General features: G+C 37.8%; 1 protein-coding gene across 1 annotated transcript in view; it reads left to right on the top strand.

Moving 5' to 3' along the window:
• BBS9 (Bardet-Biedl syndrome 9) overlaps positions 1-25,142 on the top strand; it is a 469,654-nt gene that overhangs the window by 360,802 nt on the left and 83,710 nt on the right. The window contains exon 20 of the mRNA XM_052638544.1: positions 20,506-20,688. Coding sequence (XP_052494504.1) covers positions 20,506-20,688 — 183 coding nt within the window. The remainder of the gene's footprint in view (positions 1-20,505; positions 20,689-25,142) is intronic.

Raw genomic sequence — 25,142 nt, 5'->3', positions numbered from 1 at the left:
ATTTTAAAGACTGAAAAATTAAGAGTTAGGGAAACAGAGACACTTCCAATACTTACTGAGTGGCCGGTGGGGTGGGGGTGGGGGTTCTTCTTCCTGTCTGTTGACTTCTGTGTTGCCTTGGATGGTAGCAGAAGTCTATTACTGATGCTTATGTACCCCATTATGATTGGGCTTTTGGTTGTAACTTTCTTCTTTTTTAAAAAATCCAGATTAAAAAGGGCTGTGTTTCCCAAAGCCATGGTGGCTTATTTTTAAAGTTTAACTGATGACATAGATGAGATGCCATGAAGGATGACTCAAAATAGAAAATACAATTGTATAATTGAGACAAAAAGGGATATCCTGGAAATAATATTATGTTTAGTTGTAAGTTTCAGAGCTTCTAATTATACTGGTCTTTTCCCTCCTCTAATTACTAATTTTAGAAAATGTTTCTTTCAATTTAAGACTTAGTCAGTCTTAAATTTGTCTACTGAAACTATGTTAGAAACCACACTATTTCCAGTTCAGTTGAAATTACATGGTATTAAACCTGTATCTTTCCAGATTCTATAGACTTTGGCAGAAACGTTGGGATTTAAAGCATTAGTGCTTCTGTGGCTTTCAGAGGTTAAGACCCCCTTGTTGTTTGGGCCATACACACTTTACCATTTGTTTCTAGATTATTTTGGAATGGAAATGGCATTTACTCATTTCCTTTGGATAGAAGCATGTTATTTATCCCTATTTAAATGTGAATTGGAACTTCCCTGATGGCTCAATGGGTAAAGAATCCCCCTGTAATGCAGGAGACACAAGAGACGCAGGTTTGATCCCTGGGTCAGGAAGATCCCCTTGGAGAAGGAAATAGCAACCCACTTCAGTATCTTGCCTGGGTAATCCCATGGACAGAGGATCCTGGTGGGCTACAGTCCAAAGTCCAAAGAGTCGCAAAGAGTCAGACAGGACTAAGCATGGACACAATTTGGTCATTTGATCAAAGGTGGATTTAGTAAGCCAGATTCTATATTGAAATCAAGGGAAGAGGAAGTTACACATTTTAATCTTGTAGCTTGAGTTAGTCATGAATTCTAAATGCAGAATAAACACCTATATTTTCATCTGAGGAATAGCTTAAACATAGACTGAAATGTTTGATAACTTGTCTTAAAATAATCTGGCCTTTGACCTGGAGCAGAAAAATCCTTACATTCTATAAAGGGAAGTAGTTGCATTCTCTGTTGATCTGGCCCAAGAAAGAAAAACTGGGCACCCATTTTGACCTTTGGAGTCAGCATACGCAAACCTGATTTGATTCATTATGTCCTTCTATAATTGAATCAATTAAATTTTCTAGAAATTTCTTTCTTTTATCTTTTGCTTTTTTAACATGGCTGTCTTCATTAGTCTATGAAAACATTGTGTCATTGGCCTACGAAAAGAGTCACCTCTATGCCTTCACTGGCACATATATCTTACCTGGAGTAACCTCCAGTTTTCTTTGACAGGATTAATTTTGGTTCTCCAATCTTTAGTGTGGGCTTCCCTGGTGGCTCAAATGGTAAAAAATTTGCCTGCAATTCAGGGGACCCTGGTTTCATCCCTGGGTTGGGAAGATCCCCTGGAGAAGGGAACGACTATCCACTCCAGTATTCTTGCCTGGGCTTCCCTGGTGGCTCAGATGGTAAAGAATCCACCTGCGGTGTGGGAGACTTGGGTTTGATCCTTGGGTTGGGAAGGTTCCCTGGAGAAGGTTCTAGGTTCCTGCCTGGAGAATTCCATGGACAGAGGAGCCTGGTAGGCTACAGTCCATGGGGTCACAAAGAGTTGGACATGACTGACTGACTAACACTTTCACTGCTTTTTTTCACAACCCTTTAGGGAGTCTTTACTAAGAACTCCAGTCTTCATTTATTAAGCCCATCAACATCATTCCTAGGAAACACTTTGAAGTTTACCACTTAATTCAGTACTGTGTGATTATTTCCTTTAATTTAATAAATGCTAATTTGATCTCAACATAAGCCTTTTGCTAAGTGTCACCTTCAAATTTTCAAAGAGAAGAACCTTCTTTTGGTGGCAAAGTGTCAGACACATAGTAAAGGATCAATATTACTGGCATTAATATTAAGATGGAGGAAAAAACTCTGAAATAAGACTTGTTGGACTGAGACTTAAATATTTGCTAAGGTTGATTTAACTGAATTAAGACTATTTTTTATTGCCTGGCACAAATCACTTAAATTTAGTGAGAAGTTATTAATCAGTTGAGTCAGCCTAGTAGTACTCAGAAAAATATATAGAGAAGTAAGTTAGATCAAATTAGATTTCTCAGCAAGTCTCAAAGAGTTTGCATTGAAATATATAAAAAATATTCTTTCATTGCTATACATGGATCACAGAGTTGATTTATTTCTAAATAATAGAAAGTTGGGATCACAACCATTTAAAAGATTCTTAATGTCTTAAAGAAACATAGGACACCTTTTTCTTGTTTGCTGATTGCTTATTTAGTTTTGTTTCTGGTTGATTTTTCAATAGAAGTTCAACTTTCCTAATATTGAGATCTGAGAGGAATTTTTCTCCTTAGTCTTTATAAAGTGGATATGATGCAATATACGGGAAGAGCAACCTTGATATAAGGGGGAAGATTTTAGTCAAAGTAGTTGAATACATTCCTATCCAAAATTAAATAGTTGATCAGGTCTGAACCTTAAGAAGGCCAGTGACTCACTTTACCCAAACTGTTGAGTTTTGCCAGTTCTTTGCTGCAGTGGAGATAGCCATTGGAAAAAAGATGGATTCATTCATTGACTGAATCCAGTGCCTGATGACTCATGTAATTCTTATGACCACACAATGGTGGGTTGAAGCCTGGTTTCCTAACTTGAGAAATTAATCTTTTTTATGCTCTTTTGGGGAGGGGTGTGGATATGGCGGGGGAACAACCAAAGTGATCTCTGTCTTTTCCAAAATTTAAGGACATAATTTAACCTTGCAGTTCAAGACTCTGCCAAAGTTGAGTCTGGGACAGAATATTTTTTTCTCTCAGTCTAAATCATCTAGGCTAAATCATTTTTTAGCTTACAATCAGGAGCAATCTTAAAGGTACTGTCACAGCTCCTCAAATTCATAATATTCAAGTGGGCTATAAATGATCTCCTCTTGGATGGATGTGTCGGGGCAGCCTCAGAGAGGGCCCCTGGGAAAGGAAGTGCTGGATTGAGAGAGCCACCATCAGAAAATCTCCCATTCAGCTGTGTCAGCACTTGTCATGAAATGCCCCTGAGAAAAACCTGTGAAGAAATGAAACTTGTTTAAATCAAATTCTCTTTTTAGTGCACTTAGAGAGTTGCTGAACATAAAAAGGATTCTGTTAAGAATCATTTCTTTAAAGTGAATAAACTCCTCCAATGTTGCATGATTTCATGTTTTTATATATTTAAGGATCCTTGCCTAACTTTTGAATGAGTGGATTTTAGGGCATAGGTTTGTTCCAGAATTATGAAGTTTGTGGAACAAAGATCCCATTCTTCCCTCACCCAACTTAGAAACCAACTTCTTATTGTTATTGTTGTTTGGATAGACACTGAAAAATATTCTAGTTTTTTCCTCCCAGTAATTTCTCTCATTGTACAACAAGCTCATTGCCTCTTCAGAGGTAGCTGTGGTAGCCATTTAGGCAAAAAGGAATTCTCAGGAAAAGCCTTTTTCTCTCTCTACTTCTCTCCAGCTGCTTGAGGTCGGGGCTGATACTCACAGGGACTCTCACCAACCAAAGAAACATGATTCATTATCTTAGCCAGTAATGTCTTTTATTGAATACAAATTAAGTTTGTGATTTGTTGGGTAGTTTCTTAGCCTGTGCCTCCATCATTTGAATGTCCCAAATGAATAACTATATTTTATTTTAGATATTAAAATTTAATACCAGTGTTATAGAAAGAAAATATACCTTTTATACAATTTTTTTGGTATTGAAAATCCTTTGATCCTCACCTTGTGACTACTGAATGTCTCCTCTACTCCTGTAAAATCTGGCAAATCTTTACTCTTAAATAGTATTCTTTAAGGCCAGATGCCAAGGATTCACTGTAATTCATAGGTATCTGCATTTCTTAAACAGTAATCTGTTCCAGATGCTAATTTTTTTCCCAGATAAGCTACTGATTTTATATTCATTCCTTTTAAATTAGTTGAATAGTAGGCCTTAGTTTGGAGAATATTAATTAACTACTTTTGGAGATGTTAAGTTCCTTATTCTTCTAGTATAATGATGGGTAATATTTATATTTTATCTCACTGTTTACTAAAAACTTGTACATACATTATTTTAATTGGACCCTATAATAACTCTGTGAGGAAAGTTACTATTACTTTGCTACTTTTACACTAGGAAAATGAGAATTGCCGAGAAAAATAGAATGACTTCCTTGAACTAAACAGCAAAACTGGGATCCAAACTGTTAAGTCAAAGGCCAGTCTTCTTTCTTCCACATCAAGCAATCTTTAGACAGAGTTTTGCTGCTAAAAGAAGTGGTCTGGGCCATTTCCTTTTCTTTTTTATCCCATGCCCACAGTTTTATCCCCTTCATCCCAGTAACTCTGGCCAGAATAGCCAGGTGTTGTGTCTTGGTCTCTGCCTTTTATGAATTGGTTTGTTCTCAATTCATATTAGGAGACACCTTATGCCCACCTGAGGAAGGGTTAGGGTTGAGGCTCAGGTTCTACTATAAGATAACATCTCCCCTTAATGTCCCAATATCACTGCCTTGTGATCACAGGGAAAATAATCATCAATGTCAGAGATGTGATAGACTGTGAACTATACATGAAATCAACAGTACAAATTATAAAACTGTGACTGTGAGGAAAATGACTAAATTTCTGAGAAAATAGAAAATCCAAACAAAGCCAGACTACAATTCTGTTTTATGGAGAGACCTACCACTACCAACTTCAGCATCTGCTCCTTCCTCCACCTGTGGCCTTCATATCAATTTCTGGTTATGCAGCACCTATGTTTCTCCCTTTTGTGCCATCCCATCTTCTTGAGAGCTTGGACCAAGTTAAATCCCCTTCCTAACGTGTTCCTTGCAGGTTAATAGTGGCATGTTTTAAATCCTCTGTGCCTTCAGAATAAAAGCTATAAGGCTTAGGGTTCTGAGTTTAACACATTTTTAAACCTGCCATGTGACCTTGGCATTTCGCATTTTTGTAGGTGCTTGCCTTGCTTTACTTGAGAGACTGTTGTGAATAGTTAATGAGACAGTGTAGATAAAGTTCTTAAAAGCAAGATATGAATGTGCCCTGGTTGTAATCCTGACCTTCTGTGTGGTTTTAGTCAACTCACTGAACCTCTCTGGCCTTAGCACTTTATATATAACATATAAAATAAGGGGCTTAAACTAGATGATTTTGAAGGCCTTTTCAAATTCGATTCAGTTGAATTCAGATGAACGTATTGAATATTTACAGCATCATGAACTTTAAATAAGAATGTAGTCTTTGCTCTTGAAGAACATATAATCTAGGATATGGAGACATGTAAATAAATCACTGTTGTGCGACATATTGGGCTGGCCAAAAAGTTCATTTGAGTTTTGAAAAACTCAAATGAACTTTGTGGTCTTATGATCTAGGCCACAATTTTGATTCTATAATTGCTAAATTCTTCTACTATTGGTCTTTTTAATTTTAGGGTTTATTTCTCATTAAAGGAAAGGAATTTATTGGACCTCTAGATAAGTAGTTTCATATTGTGGAATGGAGTTTGCTTGGTTTTTCACAGAACATTACTACTGATTGATAATATATGTGAGTGGTAAGTGTATCTGAGATACCTTATAATATTCAGGATAAACATCTTTAGATCAGTACAATCAATACAATTAAAATTTCCGTAACGATAAACTATTGAAAAACCTTTGGTCTAGAACATCATGGAAGACCTTGTGGATATTCCTAGATAAGATTTCCCTTCTTGAAAGGAATTAAATTTGTCTGAGAGAAGAGTCAACTAGTATAAGACCAGTTTAGAGCTTTGGCCCCAACCCACACCCCTCTTTTTTTTAAAAGAATCTGACTCTTAACTCTTTGTTGCTGAAATTGACTTTGAGATTTTTTTTTTCAGTAAGTAGAAGGAAAACTTGATTATTACTACCTGATCAAAGTAGTGTTGATGACCAAGACCTTGCTATTGTTCTTATGTCTGTTCAAGCAAAAACTGTCATAAAACCAGAGAAATAATCTTAACTATTCTGCATATAGGTAAAATAAAATGTGACTGGTCAACTTCTCATTCTCAGATTCCTCCCAGAATGGATTTCTATCATCTTAGAAGTTTGATGGTGAGAAGTTTCCCAACAATGTATATAATCTTTTATAAAATTATTTTTAATCATCAAATCATAATTTTTCTAAAGATTGCTAAACCTAACTTTTCTTTGGTGTCCTTAGTAGACTTAAAATAATGGCTGCTGGATAGAACAATAGAGAACTGGAACAAAGAGCTATTTCCCTAGGGTTCTCAAGCTAAACTGTGATCTCGCCCATCACTCATGCATGCCTCTAAAGTGCCAAGATGGCATTCTATCCCCAGATTAAAAGTTTCTTGGCTGGATGACTTGGTGTGATATCTGTTTTTTAACCTATAATCATCTCATTGTCACATTTTTGGATATTAATTCCAAAAATTTAGACAAAAAGTGTCTGTGTGAATCAGTTACTGGTGTGATGATAATCTTTTTCTCTTGTTATTCTCTGAAAATGGGTTCAGATTTCCGGTAAATGGATTCTACTTGAGGGACTCTGACTTAAACTCTGACACTTGTTTGGTTTAGTTAAATAAACTAGAAAGTGAGTTATGTTTTAACACTAGCTTGTAACCCATACCTGTCTTGGCAGATAATATCTTCCGTGTATAGTCTATTTCAACGAAGAAGAAACAAAAAGTATGTGTTGGGCTTAGAGGGACCTCTATTTGTTTTGTTTTAATAAAAAAATATGTTGGTCAGATGTTTAGTCAGGGAACACCGAATAATAATAATATTGCTGCTTCAGCTCTATTGAGTGCTTACTGTGTGCTTGGTGTTATGACAAACACATTTATGTTATATCTCATTTGTTCTCTACAGCAAGTGCCTCTTTTTCGCAGAGGAGAAAACTGAAGTGTAACGAGATTAAGGGATGCTCTTAGGGTCAAACTATGGTGAGGGATGGGACAGGACCAGAGCCTTCATTCAGTCATTTGTAGTGCAGCTGACTTCTACTTTGCCATACCTGTTGTAGTGTGTGTTTGTTTGTTTTTTAAAGTTCATGATTATTGCAGGGATCACAAAGTCAAATGAGTACAGGGTTAGGCAGGTAACAGATGCAGGTGGAAGACAGTAAGGAGTGATGTTCAGGAATCATGAGTGCTTTTCTGAGCCAAAGACATTCAAACATTCAAATGTGGATTTGTTTAAAAGAAGGACAAAGGAATCTGTGGGCTCTTCACCCTCGGAAAGTCATCTCTCTTGGTTGGGGGGAGCTCGTTTATAGTTTTTTCTCATATTAACCTGATAATCATCCCTGGTGGCAGGCGACAGTCCATGGCATCGCAGAGCTGAAAACGACTGAGCACCTAATGCACATCTAGCGTCAAATGGTGTGCGTGTGCACGTGTGCGAGTCGAAGGATGTGATATGCCGAGAAATACTTGGGCTTTGGAAGTTTTAGACAGTCCTGGTTGATTATAGGAACTACTCTGTGACTTTGAACAAATTATTTAACTTCTCTGAACCTTGTTTCCTTCATCAGTCAAAGGTAATAATTACCTAGAGGAGTTATTGAAAGGTTTAGGAATAATATACATAGAGTTCTCAGGTTTGTGCCTGGAACATACTGAACACTCAGTAAGCAGCAGCTGTTGTTTTTATTAATATATTTATTTTTATTGCTGGACTGTTAGTTCTTTGCAGGCAGCTCTTAAGTCATATACTGTATATCCCCATCACTTAGCACCGACTTGACACTGCACACTACCTTTGCCAGTTTGGTCATGCACAACTCTTAAATTCTTTTCAGTAAGTAATTAGAGCCATCAAAATACTTGAGATGAACAAGAATGAGCTATTTCCCTACAACCTTTCTTCCTCGTTATACTGAAAGTAAGCTCATATAAAACTTTACCACATATGAATATATTTATTAAATAAACTTTTAAATGCATGGAATAATTCATTCATTCTGCAGGCTTGGGGAAGGCTCATCTTTGTATCTTTTAGATAGTAGAATATCACCTTCCTGGAAAGGTTCACTTGAGGCAGATAAGACAGTAATCCAAAGCAGGATTCATTTATCCTCACAATGGGCATCAGACAGCTAGAAATCTTCTGCTTCAAAGGCAAGACACAGGATCATTTAGGCTCAAGACTTTGGACCATATCCCTTCAGGGTCTTCCTGGATTCCTATATTCTGTTCATGCAAAGAAGAGTATGCTGCTGCCGCTGCCAAATCGCTTCAGTCATGTCCGACTCTGCACGACCCCATAGACGGCAGCCCACCAGGCTCCACTGTCCCTGTGATTCTCCAGGCAAGAACACTGGAGTGGTTGCCATTTCCTTCTCTAATGCGTGAAAGTGAAAAGTGAAAGTGAAGTTGCTCAGTTGTGTCCGACTCGTAGTGACCCCCTGGACTGCAGCCTACCAGTCTCCTGCATCCATGGGATTTTCCAGGCAAGAATACTGGAATGGGTTGCCATTGCCTTTTCCGAAAGAAGAGTATGAGTGTAAAAATATTCAGCTAATTTACTTATCTTAAATACTATTCATTTTGTCAGCGTATCTAATTTAGCATCCGTAATGCTGATTATCAAACCTTTGATTGCACTAATCAAAACTCATTTCTGACATTCATTTATGTTAGTTAAAAGTCTGCAGTGTTTCTAGAGACACCAGTAACCTAAATGTTCATGATAGACCCCCCTGACTTGTGGGCTTTGCTTCTGATTGAGATGATTATTTTGAGTCCAAAGCCAGACTCTTGAGCCACAGTTCTCAATCAGGGTGACATTTGGCAATGTCTGGAGACATATTTGCTTGTTACAACTAGAGGAAGCATGCTGTTGACATCTAATGTGTAGACTCCATGGATGCTACTAAATTTCTAGCAGTGTCCAGGACAGCTCCCTGTATCAAAGAATCATCTGGCCCTGAATATCATTAATGAGGAGGTTGAGAAACTCTGCTCTAGAATATAAGCTTAAGCTGATTCACATGCTCTCATCACATGACCTTGTCTATGATGCTGTATTTTAAAGTTAAATTACAGGCTTTATAACACTCACCACATAAATTGAGCTGTAAAGGCTTGAATGAATTTAGTAATTTATTGTAATATAACATTAACACTAATGTGTAGAAGGCATGAATTCAGAGCCTAGTTATTTATTACCTGTGGTAGACCCAGTAAATAACAAAGCCTATAAAAACTTTTTTTAAATGGTAAGTTTTGTTTTTTTTTCACCTATGTAGGGATGGACTTTCATTGCCAAGGTAGTATTCCTGTAAATTGCCATCTTAATGGACACTCTGTGTGACTGAGATATTGGGCATTTAAATTTACTTCAGTAGAACCAACATGCATTGAGTGCCTGCTACGAACCAGAGACACACTCTTGGGAAGGGTACAGCAAACCATAAAATAGTCTCTGATCTGAAGGAATTTACAGAACAGTAGATGTCAGGCACAACGTATCTTTCTTGCAATTCTAATGTCCCCATAGCCTATGATTGTAGTCATGCCCACAGTTTACCTTAGTTTCACTTCATATGAAACCAGGCAGCTCCTTTCATTGTCTTTGGTCTTATTTCCATGTTGTTTGAGCCGTCTAGACGTCTATATGTCTTGTTAAAGTACTACCAGATAGTAGTGGTATAATTGTGTGTTTTATCTAAAAAAAAGCAAAAATAATTAAAATCCACAGGTGTTCAAAAGAAATAGACTCATTGAAAAAGCAGATGTTTTAAAAGAAGATTCATAGGAAAAACTCAACAGTTTCACTTTATTGTGAACATGTATGTTCACTTCTCAAATTCTGGAACCAAGGAAATGATCAGTAGCATCATTGGCACTGTTGGGGTCTCCAGTCTTTCTTTTTGCCTTTGGGTGGATCATCAGCATGTCTTACTTGATCACACTTACTAATGTGTCCTAACATTTCCTAAGGAATGCTCTTACAACACCTGCCAACTGTTCATCTATCCATCATTTCCCCTCATTGGAGATGGTACTCAAGGCCGTGTGGGTGGCTACATAATTACTGACATGTCTGCATGTAAGAATGTGGCCTGAAACATTCTAAACTTAGGAACTATTCAGATCAGACCTTGTGGATGTTGTTTTTGGACAGTGATAACTGTGGCATTCTTCAGAGTTTGTAAAATGAGCTCTGACATTGCCAGCCATAGATTCCAGGTTTAACAGCAATCTGTTCAATGAGTGGTCTGGAGAGCATTCATTCTTTTTACAACTTGAGTTCATTAATTATTATTTTTCAAATTGAGGTTTCACTTGGCTATAAGTAGATAATTTTATGGAAAGGGGTAAAAATTTGGTCACCTGGTGTAGAGGGAGGTGGTACAAACGGTAATCAAGTTTGACATCAGTTGTAGTTTTAGCATTATATAAGCCAAGCATTAGAATTAGTTTCCCTTCAGCTGATTAAGTTACATGTCTATTAGCTGAAAAAACTTTGCAGAAATAGCAAAATTTGTCTCTATGTCACTTATAAATGATTTATTGTCTCTTTTATTTAACATTTTTATGTATCAATGGTATGTATTTTAAAAGTCCCAGCCAAAGTCTATATTCTAGCACTGTCTACCTTTTATATTCTTCTGGGCAGATCATTAAAAAAGAAAAAAAAAAAGGAGGGGGAGGAGTGGTTCTACAGTATGTAGTATAAAGAAATTTCTCAGGAATAATTTGCTTTTCTAAAACCAGTTTTATATGAATTCTCAAGGCATTTTCAAGTGTAGATTGGTGTGAAGGAACGTTATAATCCTAAACCAGAAAAACCATCATGGCTTCAAAGAGTCACAAAGATCATAGCTTGCTGTTCCAAAGCATAGGTGATATAGGCAATTAACAGGCCTCTTTTTATTAAAATAAGTAACTTGTGCAACTGAAGTTTTTGTACTGAATGGATATACTTTCTCCGTTGTTTTAATAGCTATCCAAAATGGTAGCATGGTTATAAATGTATTCTAATCCTGGACGTGGTTTAGAAGTTTCAGCTAAATGCATGTTATAGGGAAATCTTAGGCTTTTATTTCATGTGAGGTACAATAGAATGTAATCCGGTCCCCTATCCTGTTTATACAAAATAACATAGTAGCAAAAGTACCTAAGCATTAGATTCTTGCTATGCCTCTAAAGTAAAAACCCAGAGTTCTCTTTTATCTAGTTAAAGGTTTAGCACATACACTTCTGTATGCTTGTCTAGCATTTAAATCATCTCTTCATTTTGAACCTTATTTCATTGTTTTTGGTAAAAGAATAATTCTTTTTGGATACAAATTGGATCTTTTCAGCCAAAGTATAAGTTGAGACCTGGTAAACTTTTTCTTCTTCCTTACTGCCTCTGCCATGTTGGAGTCCACAGCAAATGCCACCATGAGTAACAGTTGAGTTGGAAGCATGCCCTATTTCTTGCCTGCTTCCAAGTCTCTCCTAGATTTAGAATGTCTTTCTAACCAAAGGGCAGGCATGTGAGGAATAAATTCATTTCAGCAGTCATTAGAGCTGCCTGTAGCTTGGCGTTAGGCAGCTGTGGCTAAGGTGAACTGGAGAGATTTTTTTTTTTAAGCAGATGACAGATATATTGAGGTAGGTCTGTTGTTTCCATGTGACATCACTTGAGTTCTGTTCAAATTGGGAGCCTGACAGTGCCTGATTGAGTGTGTCTAGGATTTAAGAGGTAGTTTAGTATGGCTCCTAGTTGTGCGGGATTTTTAGGTGGACTGATTTTGAGGTTCATCAGTTCAACCAGCATTTACAGGACACCCGCTGTGTACTGAGTATTGGAAAATTGAAGGCAAGTTGGAGATTTATCATTTGCTCTTTTTTATACTGGAATTTTCTGGGCCAAATCTAAGTTTTGTTTTCTCTTTGCCTTCTCATAGTGAAACTTCATAAACATTTTATTCAAATCACCAAATTTTCTAGCATTTTCAGTAACATACAAAGGAAAATCAAGCAATGTTTAGCTATTTGATTAACAAGCCTCAGAGGATTTCTAGACAACAAGTCGTATCAGGCAAAGTTGAGTGTCTGTTTGTGTGTATTTTAATAGAATTGCTCTGGAAATCAAAAAGGGAATCTAACACATGTAACTTATGTAGCTAGCAGTAATATATTGAAACAGGGTCTCATGATGTTTTATTTTGAAACTTGATTAAACTTGGCCACAGAATGAGCACTGTCCCATTGAGTGACATACAGAGAGGGCCAAGGGAACACTGCAGAGTGACCAACTGCCCACTATCACTTTAGGTGGCGGTAGTTGGGAGCAGACCTCAAGTACCAGGAGAAAGTTTTTCCTTTCTCAATGTCATTGTTAATCTAACAGTAAAAGTAGAATTTACCAGGTGTTATTAAACTGAGAGAAGCCCTTAACAGTATGAAATGTTAAGAAATAGTAACCAGGAGTGTTATTTTATAGGTGAGCAAACTATGTCTGAGAGAGTTAAAGTAACTAGCCTGAGGTTGTATAGCTAGTAAGTAAACATTACCAGCGTTCAGGCTTAGTTCTAATAGACTCCAAGTTCATATGATCATCTGTCATCTAGAATATTGTTAAGCCCTAGTTGCATTAATATATCAAAATTGTTATGTTAATGTGTCATTAATATATCAAGTATATTAATATATATCCTTTACATATTAAACTATATCCATTGTTTCTTAAATAAATGCCCTTATTTTTGTTAATTTATATCTTTTATGAATTATGCTTTCATAGTACTTTTAACTCATTATTTTTAATAGGTTTATTGAGATATAGTTTACACTTCGCCCAGTTAAAGTGGGCAACTTAATGATTTTTAGCATATTCAAGGGGGTTATATAGCTGTCACCACAGCCTATTTAGAACATTTTCATCCTCCCTAAAAGAAATTAGCAGTTAGCAGTTACTTGCCATTTCCTCCTGTCCACCTCCCACCCCCCAGCCCTAAGCAATGACCAACCTGCTGACTATGTTTATAAATTTGCTCATTTTGGACATTTCATATAAATGGAATAATACAACATAAATAGTGTAAGATCATCACACACACAAAAGACTGGCTTTTTAAACTCAGCATAATATTTTTAAGATTTATCCATATAGTAGCATGTGTAAATACTCCTTTTCTTTTTATGCCTGAATAATAATCCATTATACTGATATGCCACATTTAACTTATTTACTTATCAGTTGATGGACATCTGGTTTGTTTCTTTCTTTGGGCTATTAAAAATAATGCTTCTACAAATATTTGTGAACAAGTTTTTTTTAGTGGACATATATTTTCATCTCTCTTGGGCATAAACCTAGAAGTGGCATTGCTAGGTCATAGAGAAACTTAGTGTTTAATTTTTGAGGAACTGCCAATTGCTTTCCAGGGTGATTGTATCATATTCCCACTAGTAAGATATGAGGGTTCCCGTTTTTCCACATCCTTGCCAATGCTCGGTATTGCTCATCTTTTTACTTCTCTCATTTAATTCTCATAATCCTATGAATTAGTCAAAGAAAAATATTCTTACTGATATTTTATAGATGTGTGTGTACTTTGCTCTGTCATGTACAACTCTTTGCGGTCCCATGGCCAGGCTCCTCTGTCCATATAATTTTTTGGTCAAGAATACTGGAATATTGGAGTGGGTTGCCATTTCCTACTCCATTTTATAGAAAAAAGCTGCAAATCAACAACCATTCAATGAGAAGCTCAGAATGTATACAAATAGAGGGGAAGAAGTGAATCAATAAATGGGGCAGAAGCATGGATAGTTCAAAATAAATTATCCAAAAGTGATTTAAAAGTTTTTGCATCCGACACAGCTGTAATGGATGTGAGAAATCATATTTCCCACTCCTACATTTTAAAAGTGATGAAACTAGAGCCCCAGAAGGGGAAGTACATTGAACACTGACCTAAGCTGTTTAGTAGTGAAGCCAGGACTAGAAGCCCTGTCTTCCTGGCTCTCAAGCCATTGCCTGTTCCAGCACAGCCTATTGCATTCTGCCCTGGGGAATGTTTAAACTCATCCATATCATAGGAACTCTGTTTTCCTAACTCGTTCATCCATGCTGACCTCTTATTAAAATAAGCCTATCTTAATTCGTATAGGTTATTGAAGGGCCAGCAAAGCTGAAACCTCCCATTGGGAAACTTCTGATAGAATTTGTTCCACATATTGCCTATAATGCAACTGATGTGCAGGCAGAAAGTTAATGCAGGCAATGTTACTTGGTGATGTTTCTTGGGTCAGATTGCTTGGGTGTGAATTCTGGTTCCCTCACTTAATAACTGCTTGACCCTTTCTGTAATTCTGTCTCCTTACTTTTTTAAATGAGGATAGGTAGTGCTAGTGGTAAAAACAAACAAACAAACAAAAAAAACCCCCACACACAAAACACCTGCCTGCCAATCCAGCAGACTTAAGAGGGGCAGGTTTGATCCCTGAGTCAGGAAGATTCCCTGAAGGAGGGCATGGCAACCCATTCCAATATTCTTGCCTGGAGAATCCCATGGACAGAGGAGACTGGCGGGCTACAAGTCCATAGGGTCACACACAGTCGGACATGACTGCAGCGACTTAGCACACGCACATGCAGTATTAGTATCTCCCTTACAGAATTGTTCTGAGAGTGAAATGAGAGAGTCCCTGTAAAGAGATTTAGCATAGTGCCTGGCTCCTGAAGACCCTCAATCAATGTTGACAATTACTATTACATACCATCAACTTGCTCAGGCTACCAAAAACGTTATACTATATGATTTATAGAAAATCAATCTGTCATTCCTTTTTAAAAATAACTTCCCTAAAGGAACAGGCCTAGAAAATAGCTGTTTTCTAAAGTCTTCATAATTTGAGTTATATGGAATATGATTAAATTCCCTTTGTTAAGAGAAAAAAGCGTACTGGGTTAACTTCCCATCCTTTACACTGGGTGAACTGATTTCCTTTATCCTATAACTTTGGGCAGAAGACAACCTGGAAATTTCAACCTATGTTAAAAGCCCCAATAATGGGAAATCCTAACTAAAGTACATGTGTGTATGCTAAGTCACTTCAGTTGTGTCTGACTCTTTGCAACCCTGTGGACTATAGCCTGCCAGGCTCCTCTGTCCATGGGATTCTCCAGGCAAGAACACTGGAGTGCATTGCCATGCCCATCTCCAGGGCATCTTCCTGACCCAGGGATTGAACCTGTGTCTCCTGCATGGGCAAGTGAATTCTTTACCACTAGTGCTACCTGGGAAGTCCATATATACTGTTACTGCTGCAATGTATTAGTAGTGTTTTTCCTCATGTCTTTATTTGATTATTGGGATAAGAACCCACTGGATTATTTTGTGGAGCCAACTGTATACATTTGTGTGCCAGTGCAGAAAAAAGGTCATCCAACAGGGAATCCAAAGATAGGATTAATATCCCTGCCTTTCCTGCCCTGATTCATGACCACAGGCAGTGTGCTCCTCTCAGTATTAAGTTCATCAGAGCTCTAAGCTTCTGTTTCCTCATCTGGGATGGCATCAGTGATTTTGATCTCAGAGGGTAGTTATGAGGACCAAATGATAACCTGAGTATAACAGCACTAGCCTGACCCACAGTTGAGGTTCAGTAAATGACAGCTAAACAGCAGTGTAATGGGGTTCTATATGCCACACATGAGATTTGGAGGCAGATTTGATGGTAAGTTTAGGTGAAGAAATTGGACAAGTCTGTGTTCACGTAGTATGATTCATGTCTACTCTGCTGTTGCTGCTGCTGCTTTCCTGTAACCAATTTTAGAGCCTATCTTGGCAGCTAAAAGTATTTGGGATTAATTTCACACTCACTTTATGAGTTGAGCATTTTCCTGCAAGCAGCTCCCTGGACTTCTGCCTCATTACTTTGGCATCAACTGATATGGCAGTTGGACAGAGATGTCCTTTGGGGTCTCCATTTTATTTGGAATCCGTCAATTTGAAAAAGCAAAACAAAGGCCATCAACACTTGTACTTGAAATCATTAGCGTTCATTGTTTCCTAAACCCCTTCCTTTCTGTAGTTCTGTCGAACACCAGGGAACACACATCTTGTACAGCCAGTGATGGGTCCTGAAAAATCACTCTCCCTCAGATGTAAGCCCCAGCAGCTGGTTGGCCTCATTTCTCAGTTCCAGGTGAGCTGCAAGATCCTCTAGGCCCTGGTCAGACAGATCTAAATCTTGGTGGGTCTAGTTTTTCCATCCCCTTTTACTATGTTAATTCTGCTAAATTCATTTGGCTCTTGTGAAGCACAAAGTAAACTTGGCTGTTATGTGTAAGACTAAATTGAGAACATGGAGATCTGTTTAGTATTTCATGCTGGCCAGCAGGTCAGGAAGATTTTCCTTGGGGGTAATTTACATAAGGAATTGTTTATCCCATTTCTTTCCAATTTCTGTGACCATTTGGGGATAGCAGACTCTTTCCACAATGGCACAGAAATATATCCAGTGAGACTGAAATGTAGAGAAACGATGCTTCTCTGGGATTGATGTATTTTGGGTCTTGCTCAGGAAAGATCCTGTGGCTTGGGCTGCTGTCTCACTGAGAAGTCATTCTTCCACCACAGCTGTGTTTAGCAAGTTGGGTGGGTCCACGAACTGACATGCTGTTACACTTAGTAAGAATTTTCCCTAGATAGTAAGGAACGTGCATAAAAGCCTCACTTAAGTCCCAGCAAATGCCCTAAATGTTTGCTATGATCCAGTGGCTACTTAGTGCACTGTCTCATGAGATAATGCCCACACTCAGAATACTTTGTGGCTTCCCAGTACCTGCTCACTCTTCACCTTGACATTTTGCTTCCTCTGTGACTGTTGCCCAGATGATCTTTTTCATCTCATCAAATGCTCTTCCCAAACCGGAGTATTTGTTCCTTGCTAAACAAAGAGCCTCTACATTTGTGTTTTAATGCATTTGTTCAGGTTGTTTCCTTTACTTTTATCCAATATCTGAATTCTTGAGGACAAATTTCAGGCACGTCTTCTCAGTGGTATGCCAGTAACTATTTAACGACTGGCTGTCTGCGAGGAGCAGGGTGGGTGGGAAGCCTAACTTTATAACATTTGTTGATTTGCATGTTGTAAATACTTCCACCAAGGCTGATTTCAAGCTTCTAGTGTGAGGTCACTGAATATGGAGTGGGGAAGAAATGGGCATTAATCCTGACCCCCTGCTGTTGCTGAGTGTTTTCAACATACAAATGCAATCGACAAAAATAATCTCAAGGGCCTAGATAATAGTAAAATAATTAGAAAGTAATGCATTTTGACTATTACTTTTGTTTTCCTGTAACTTACTAAAGTTTCTATAATTTAATTTTTAGTAATGGCCATGTTTAACACCTGGCTCACAAAATTCCTGAAAATTGAATAATCAGTCCTTTCTCCCGAACCTATAGGAGCTGGCTGAGCCCAGTCCAGTGGTGCCTGATTCTTCTTCTGTCTTTTGCTTCCCAAGGCCCTCTACACTCACTGGTAGTTAGGCACTTCTCGAAACCTATAAGGTGCTTCATATCTCGTGCAGACTTTAGAGTCTCCAACTTTGAATGCAGGTCTCTCATTTACTATGCGATGGTCAAACTGGCTACTTAAATTGCACTTCTCAGTGCAAAATGAAAATGCAGGGCCCTTGTTAAAAGGTAGAAGAAAGTGCTGTTAAAATAGCTACTAAGATATAAAGATCTTTCCTTTCTTCAGTGGTCTCTCACACCTTCTGGTGGTGTTTTGAGTTTCTATTTAAGGTCATTCCAAGTAAGTAAAAATTAAAATTTTAAATTGTTAGCATGAATTTTGCGAGGAATCTGTATATTGTGCGATGGTAGTTTAAAATGCAAATATAAGAGCATTTAACTCTCTGAGTCAGTGAGCGTATCTCCTCTGATCATGTGCATGCTCCATTATCCTATGGACTTCACTTACAAAGCACAAATTCAAAAATAAAATGGTTAAGAATTTTAAGACAGAGACAGCAGGGACTTAAACCAAGCATGGAGCCCTTCTAAGCACAGGCACAGTAGGCACACCCTTTGTACAGTATTGGGCACATTCCTTACATCTGCCAAGCTTCAGGGGCCTCATCCATAAAGTGGAGATCTTGCCAAGTCTCAGTGGAGACCTGAGGATTGAAGGCACTGATACCTGTGTGACACAGAGCAGGTTGCTTGGCATACAGCTCATGCTAAATTAATTGGAGGGATTATTGTTAATGTAATAATCATAACATTAGTGGCATTCTCCTCCTTAATAGTCTACTGGGCCTTCCCTATGTTGTCAATGTTTGCTTCTTTGACCTGATTTAATTTCCTTTCTCCATTATAAACTCTTTGAAGATGGAGTTCTATCTGTTGCCATTGAATTCCCTGTAGCACTTCCTGCAGATTCTTGCACATGCCTGGCACCCAGGAGGTGTTTGTGTGATTTGGACTTATTGACAGCATCTGTATCCTAATATTGATATGATGGCACCCACAATGAAGCTTCATTAGTGCCATTCACAAGAAGAAAAAGAAATTAGACTCTGACAGAAGTTCATTGTAATCATGGTGAAGGTGGGGGAAGCAGATGACTCCAGGTGTTTTGGTTTAAGGAAAGTGGCCTCTCCATCTCTTTGCAGGGACTTCTTGAAGTAATGGGGAAGGGATGAGTTCCAAGCCTCATTTGAATTAAAGAGACCTCAGGGATATTAACTCTAGCCCATAGTAATTTGTCCCTTAGCTAGCTTCTTTCGCACTTACTCTCTGTTCTGCACAATTAGGACGGTATTGCTGGAATGCTTCTTTCCACTAATTGGTTGTGTATGTATGTTTTCTGTCCAACAAATTATAAGATCCTCATGGGTTATAGAATATCATGTACTTTCAAAAGGCAATGAAAAGTAGCACAGTAGTAGGCACCCAGTAAGCAGTGTGCTTTATTGTTAGTGCTGACCTTGGTCCAAACTCCCAGGGCTCTCTAGAGAGCTGAATGTGATGTGTGACTGCCTTTCATAACTCCTGCAAGCCCTCAACCAAGTAGCAAAGAATCCTGGTTTGTCTGGCTTTGTCAGGCAAGGGCCTTTGGGGTGCTTTGTCTTTCTCTAACCTACATCTCTTTTCCAGTGCCTCACAGATGCTCTAAGGACTGTCCTCCTCTAGCCTTTCTCCTACATGGAATTTGGGAGACCACACAGCTGCAGACTGTGTTTGTCTGAATGATGATTTTTTTAAAAATAGGCCCTTTGGGCCAGTGTCAGTAAGCCATGAAATATCACCAAATGGGTCATCTACATTAGACTTCTGAAACTCATCTGAGCTCTAGTCCCTTGAGCTGATGGGGACTTGTAGAAAGGAGCTTACAGTACCTTGGCTTTTGCTATTCCTGTTCTGGGGGCTGTCAGACGACTTGAGCCTCTGGGCCAGTCAGTTCATTACTTTTAATGAGCACAAAATTCACCAAGACATTAAAATAAAATAAAACACCAATGGGCAGTCTTCCGTGTTCTATCCAATTGTTACTTTAGTTCTTTTTTCCACAGGATTATTCAAGAGGATGAAGAAGAAAAAAAGCCAATTCTATCCACTCCTGCCAATTTTATCCTAAGTAGATTTGGCACTGTAAAGCTAACACACCCCAAACACTTCTTTTTTTTTCTTTCAGGTCCCTGTGGGCTGGTACCTGACATTTGTGTTAAAAATGACATTGCTTAACTGGTCAAATGTTTGAAAATTGTCTACTTTTTAAATATAATCAAGAAATATTGGCTATTCCAACAGCATGTAACATATAAAAAATAATAGAGGAAGGACAGTTACTTTCTGAAAAGGGTAAAATGAAGTTATTATTTTAAATCCCAAGGTAAATGCAACTAGTCTGATAAGAATTTTTTTAATTGATCAGTCTTAGTCACTAGTAATAAACACTGTAATAACTGTATTAGAGGCTTCTTATATTATCATGTACTATTATCATACACTGTAGAAAGTGAATTGATGTTGAGGTAGACACTGAACAATGTCCCCATTAGGATGATTTCATGGATGTTTTCATCTCTTGGCCATATGGATTTGGAATTACTTTGGGTACTTTTTTAAAAGAAGGAAGCGAAAGATGAATGATAACTTTATTACTCAACATACCTTGTGTTTGTGGAAGACAAAGTTCATCAAGTTGTTTTAAAGAAAAATAAGAGTGTGCCAAATGTAATTTGTTGAGGGCTCAAGAATTGTGAAATTATCCCTAACTGAAGTTTGTAATTTCTGCAGGTAATCGCTCTAGCAGATGCAGTAGAGGAAAACCAAGACAATCTGTTCCAGTCATTCACCAGGCTGAAAAGTGCCACCCATTTGGTGATTCTGCTGATCGGGCTGTGGCAGAAGCTCAGCGCAGACCAGATTGCTATTCTGGAAGCGGCATTTCTGCCACTGCAGCAGGACACTCAGGAATTGGTAAGGACCCACACGCCTGCAGTGGTAACAGCCAGCACTATTAGAAAGGTTGTGGTTTTAGAAAGAGATCACATGCCTATCGTGTTTTTTAAGGTATCAAATGAAAGCTTGGTTTTGTTTTGTTTTTATCCAAATCCTGTTTTCCTTTTCTTCAAACCATAATAAAAATGTCAAGTAAAGGCCTTTTTTTTTTTTTCTAGAGCTGTTTAAAAAATAGGTGTATGGTCCATTTTTATGTGGTATCCAGTCTATTTTTTTTTTTTTAATAAGTTCTTCAGTCACTTAGGAGCCAGGGAAATAGTCATTTGACCGCCAGAGTGATGGCAGTAAACCTTCAGATTAGCTAATCCTTTCCTTTTCCGCCAGAGAAAACAGTTCAGCCATTTTAATTTGTTCTATGTTCTTAAATGTAAGTGTCACTTTAAGGGTTAGAGAGAACTGAGATAGCCTTGCTGAATGACAGGGATACTTTGTTACATATATAAAGTTCTTTTCTTAAATATGTAGTTCTTTATATGTAATTTATAAACGCTCTTATTCTTGATCCTGTGAATAGGCAGTTTAGAACAAAAAGGGGGCCAATTGGCGTATGTATTTGGAGTTTTTGGTGAAGGATAATATAAATAGAATATCTTAGTTGCCTTGAACCATTGAGGTACATGACCACCAGATGCCTTTATTTCATGCCTTTATTTATAATAAATACTTCTTGGAAATTAGAGACCCGTGAACTTATTTTTTTGTATTTTGAAATGGAGGAAACCATTTCAAGAAAAAAGTCATTTCATATCCATTTTTAAACTCATGAGAAAACATGGTACTAAAGATATTAGTACTAAAACTAAAATTTTGGCCCCACATTTTCTTTTAAGTATTTTACAAATATTATCTCACTTAATCTTAAACTTGGACCTACAATATAGTTAAGGTATTGTTTTCATCACCATTTTACATACAGGAAAATTTAGGCTCTCTAAATTTTGAGAAAATTTAGGCTTTCTGATGCTAGAGGATAGTGGAGTTTGTATCAAAGTCTCTCTGCTTCCAAAGACATGTTTTTAACTTATGTATTGTATTTTAGCAAGGTCATGAACATGATTTTGAAAATCTCAAGCTTTGCCAGTTGAGTCTGATTTTCTCCAGTTGGGTCAAAGGATTGTCAGAGTGAAAAAAAAAAAATCAAGTTACATTTTATATTCTAAACAAAGTAGTAAAAATAAATTAGAAAAAAATTAGCATTCCTATTTTTTTAGGTTGATAAAATTACATCTAAAATAGGCCTTTGAGGAGCTAGAAATATACACTGTAATAATAGAAAGTAAAAAATAGAATGGTTAGCATTATAATAAAATAATAGCTACCACTTTAAAAATATTTATCTATTAATTTTTGGCTGTGCTGGCTCTTTGTTGCTGCATGGACCTTTCTCTAGCTGTGGGGAGCAGGGGCTACCCTCTAGTTGCAGTGTGCGGGCTTCTCATTGTGGTGGTTTCTCTCGTCGCGGAGCACAGGCTCTACAGCTTCTAGGAATCAGTAGTTGCACAGTGTGGGCTCAAGTTGTGTTTCCTAGACCACAGGCTCAGTAGTTGTAGCGTACACGCTTAGTTGTTGCTCGGCATGTGGGATCTTCCTGGACCTGCATTGGCAGGTGGATTGTTTACCACTTAGCCACCAGAAAAGCCCTCACTATCACTTATGAACTCAGATTTAGTAGTCAAAAAGACTTGAGTGACCTCAGATCCTGGTTCTGCCACTTAACAGCACAGTCCTTCCAGTCAAGTTTCTTAACTGATGTAAATCTCTGCTTCTATAGCTTTAAGATGGAAACAACTATGTTATCTGACCAGTAAGTTGTGATAAGAATTAAATGAGATAGTTGGATAGAGTGCTCATCATCATTGGAAGTGGCTTGTCTACTTTAAGTATATTATTTATAGCCCTCACTAAAGCCAGGCAAGGTAGATATTACTACCCTTTCATGGTGATTTGTCTCCTCAACTACACTTGAGGGAAGGAATTATATCTTACTTATTTTTTCTGTTCTTAGTGCCTGGCACAATGCTTGACCATAGTGCAGTCAATATTTGTTAGGTGAATGAATGGAGATGAGGGTGAAACTAACAAGGGTGACTTGGCAGAACAGATGCAGTGGATCGAATCTGAAGCAGGGCAGGGCCAGCTGCATGATGTATGGGGCTAAGTGTAAAATGAAAATGCAGATCCATTGTTCAAGAAAGTAGGGAAAAAAGCTAAAGTGCTGTTTAAACAGGTACTAAAAACATGTTTTCTTTTAGTTTCTGCATTCTCTCTCTCCTCATGGTATTGTTTGCTTGTTAATTACTTATGTTGTCCTAAACAAAGACAAATTTTAAGAATCACCACAATTATACAATTTGTATTTTGTGGCTTTTGCATGCATGTGTATTTCGCTTTTATAGAACCGCAGAATCACTGCACAAAGCTTAAGCTTCTTTATTTCCCTTCTTAACCTATGCACATCTTCCAACATTCCCTACCTTCAGCTTCCTGTTGAGTAAGGAAAGACTGAAGGAAAAAGAGCTCTGTGTCACTCTACTGCCCTTTCTTTCTGTATTATCAGTTTCAGTGTAAGTGATTCAATAATATAGGGAAGTAACAGGAGTCTAGTGGGTTTCCTTAGTCCTTTCTGTTCCTTTGAATCTATTGCCTCTTTTTTCATTCCATGCAAGTTCTGGTTCAAATGAAAAGCCTCTCAGGGCTGTCAGTTCCTTCATTTAATCAGCCTCGGTGGAACAGGCCTTCCTTCTGCTTAGCTTGAGTCTCTGTGAACTCCCACTCATCCTGGGGCCACGGGGATTCTGAGCTAGAGGGCTGCATGTGAAGTGAGGAAAGGAGGAAAGAGGCATGCATAGTACACACATCCTCCCTGCTCACACACACTTCATTGTCTCATCAGACGTCACTTACAAAACACAAATTCAAAGATAAAACGATTAAGAATTTCAAAATGGTGGCAACAAAGCATTAAACTGAATGTGAGGCCCTTTGCAGTTATACAGCTTGCATGTTCCTGAAGCTGGCTCTTAGGCCAGAAGAATTCCCTAGAAATAAACGTTCTCAAATGTAGGAATTGAGTCTTGAGAGAGACTGTAGTATTTCTGACTCTAGAGATTTTTAAACACAGCATTTATCGGAAGTATGTAAGTATGCTCATAGGCAGGTGAATGGACTTCTCAAAAGCCACTTTCTACCCTGTCTCTGTATTCTCTGCTATCATACCTCCCAAAACATTACTTCAACTTTCTTGCGTATTTGGTGAGATTAGGTGTGTATACTTGTTATGTCTGTTGAAGTCATTAATGAGACAAGACATTTGATAAAAACATAACTTGGAGAAGAATAAATCAAAAAAGACACTTAAGTACTGCTTGTTATGTTCTTCATCTTTAATTAGGTTGTGGTATTCACTTTGGACTTATACTGTTGAGACAGCTTACGGATCTTGAGAAAAAAGGAATCCTTTTTCATTCTTTAAGACGTACGCATGCTGTATGTGGTTTTGACATGCTAGTTCACAATCCCCCATGTTATGCCTTTAGACCTCACAAATAAATGTTATGTGATGGGTATCCCGCTGAGATGTGAAAATGAAATATGCAAACTGAAATAACTTGGAAGGAGGGTGAGGTGGGGAAGAAAGGAGTCTCTGACCAGAAAGTTGAAAATATATCCCATATTGAAGTTATTATGATACCACAAAAATCTGAATGCAATTTAGATGGTTTGGTTGAGGTTGGAGGGCAGAATACATGTATGAGGGGGAGAACTTTAGACATGTGGGCAGCATTTTCAGAAGAGCTTCTCAGTTCAAGGTCCGATGTCCCCACAGGATGTGAGAGGTAGGAGAAAGTGCTCAGAAGATGCTTTATTTGCAGTTCAGGTAGCACTGCGTGCTGGTTTGTTGTATTGTCATTTAGGCGGCATGTGTCACAAGGCAGGCCAGACGCCATAGTCAGCTCTGGAATATTTTCTTCTTAATAGCCTCAGACTCACAAAGCAAAAGTATTTAGAATCATTCTTTCTAATGAAAAATGACATTCTTTGCACTATATTATCATTATTAAAAAATACCATCCCTTTTGGAAAAGAATTAATCTTTGTTTTCTCTGATCTGTCTCTTTTTTAATACTTATCCATTTTTTCCACTTCTCAATACTTTTGGGGGGCAAATAAATGCTTGTGTTGCAGACTATTATACATGGCTTTTTAAGGTGCTGAAAGTTATATATGCCAAATGTGTTTTTGTAGGGATACTCCGTATATCTTAAAAAAATCAAAACAGTAAATGTTCTATTTGGTGTCTCAAAAAAGAGCTCTTAAATTCAGTCCCATCTGTGGATTGGATAATATGGTATTATCCCTTCTATTGTCCTGTGATGATGGAGAAGTTTTGCCTAAAATAATGTTCTATCAGA

The sequence above is a fragment of the Budorcas taxicolor genome, chromosome 4, assembly GCF_023091745.1.
Source record: "Budorcas taxicolor isolate Tak-1 chromosome 4, Takin1.1, whole genome shotgun sequence".
Taxonomy (NCBI): Eukaryota; Metazoa; Chordata; class Mammalia; order Artiodactyla; family Bovidae; genus Budorcas; species Budorcas taxicolor.
This window is presented reverse-complemented; position numbering and strand designations above follow the sequence as displayed.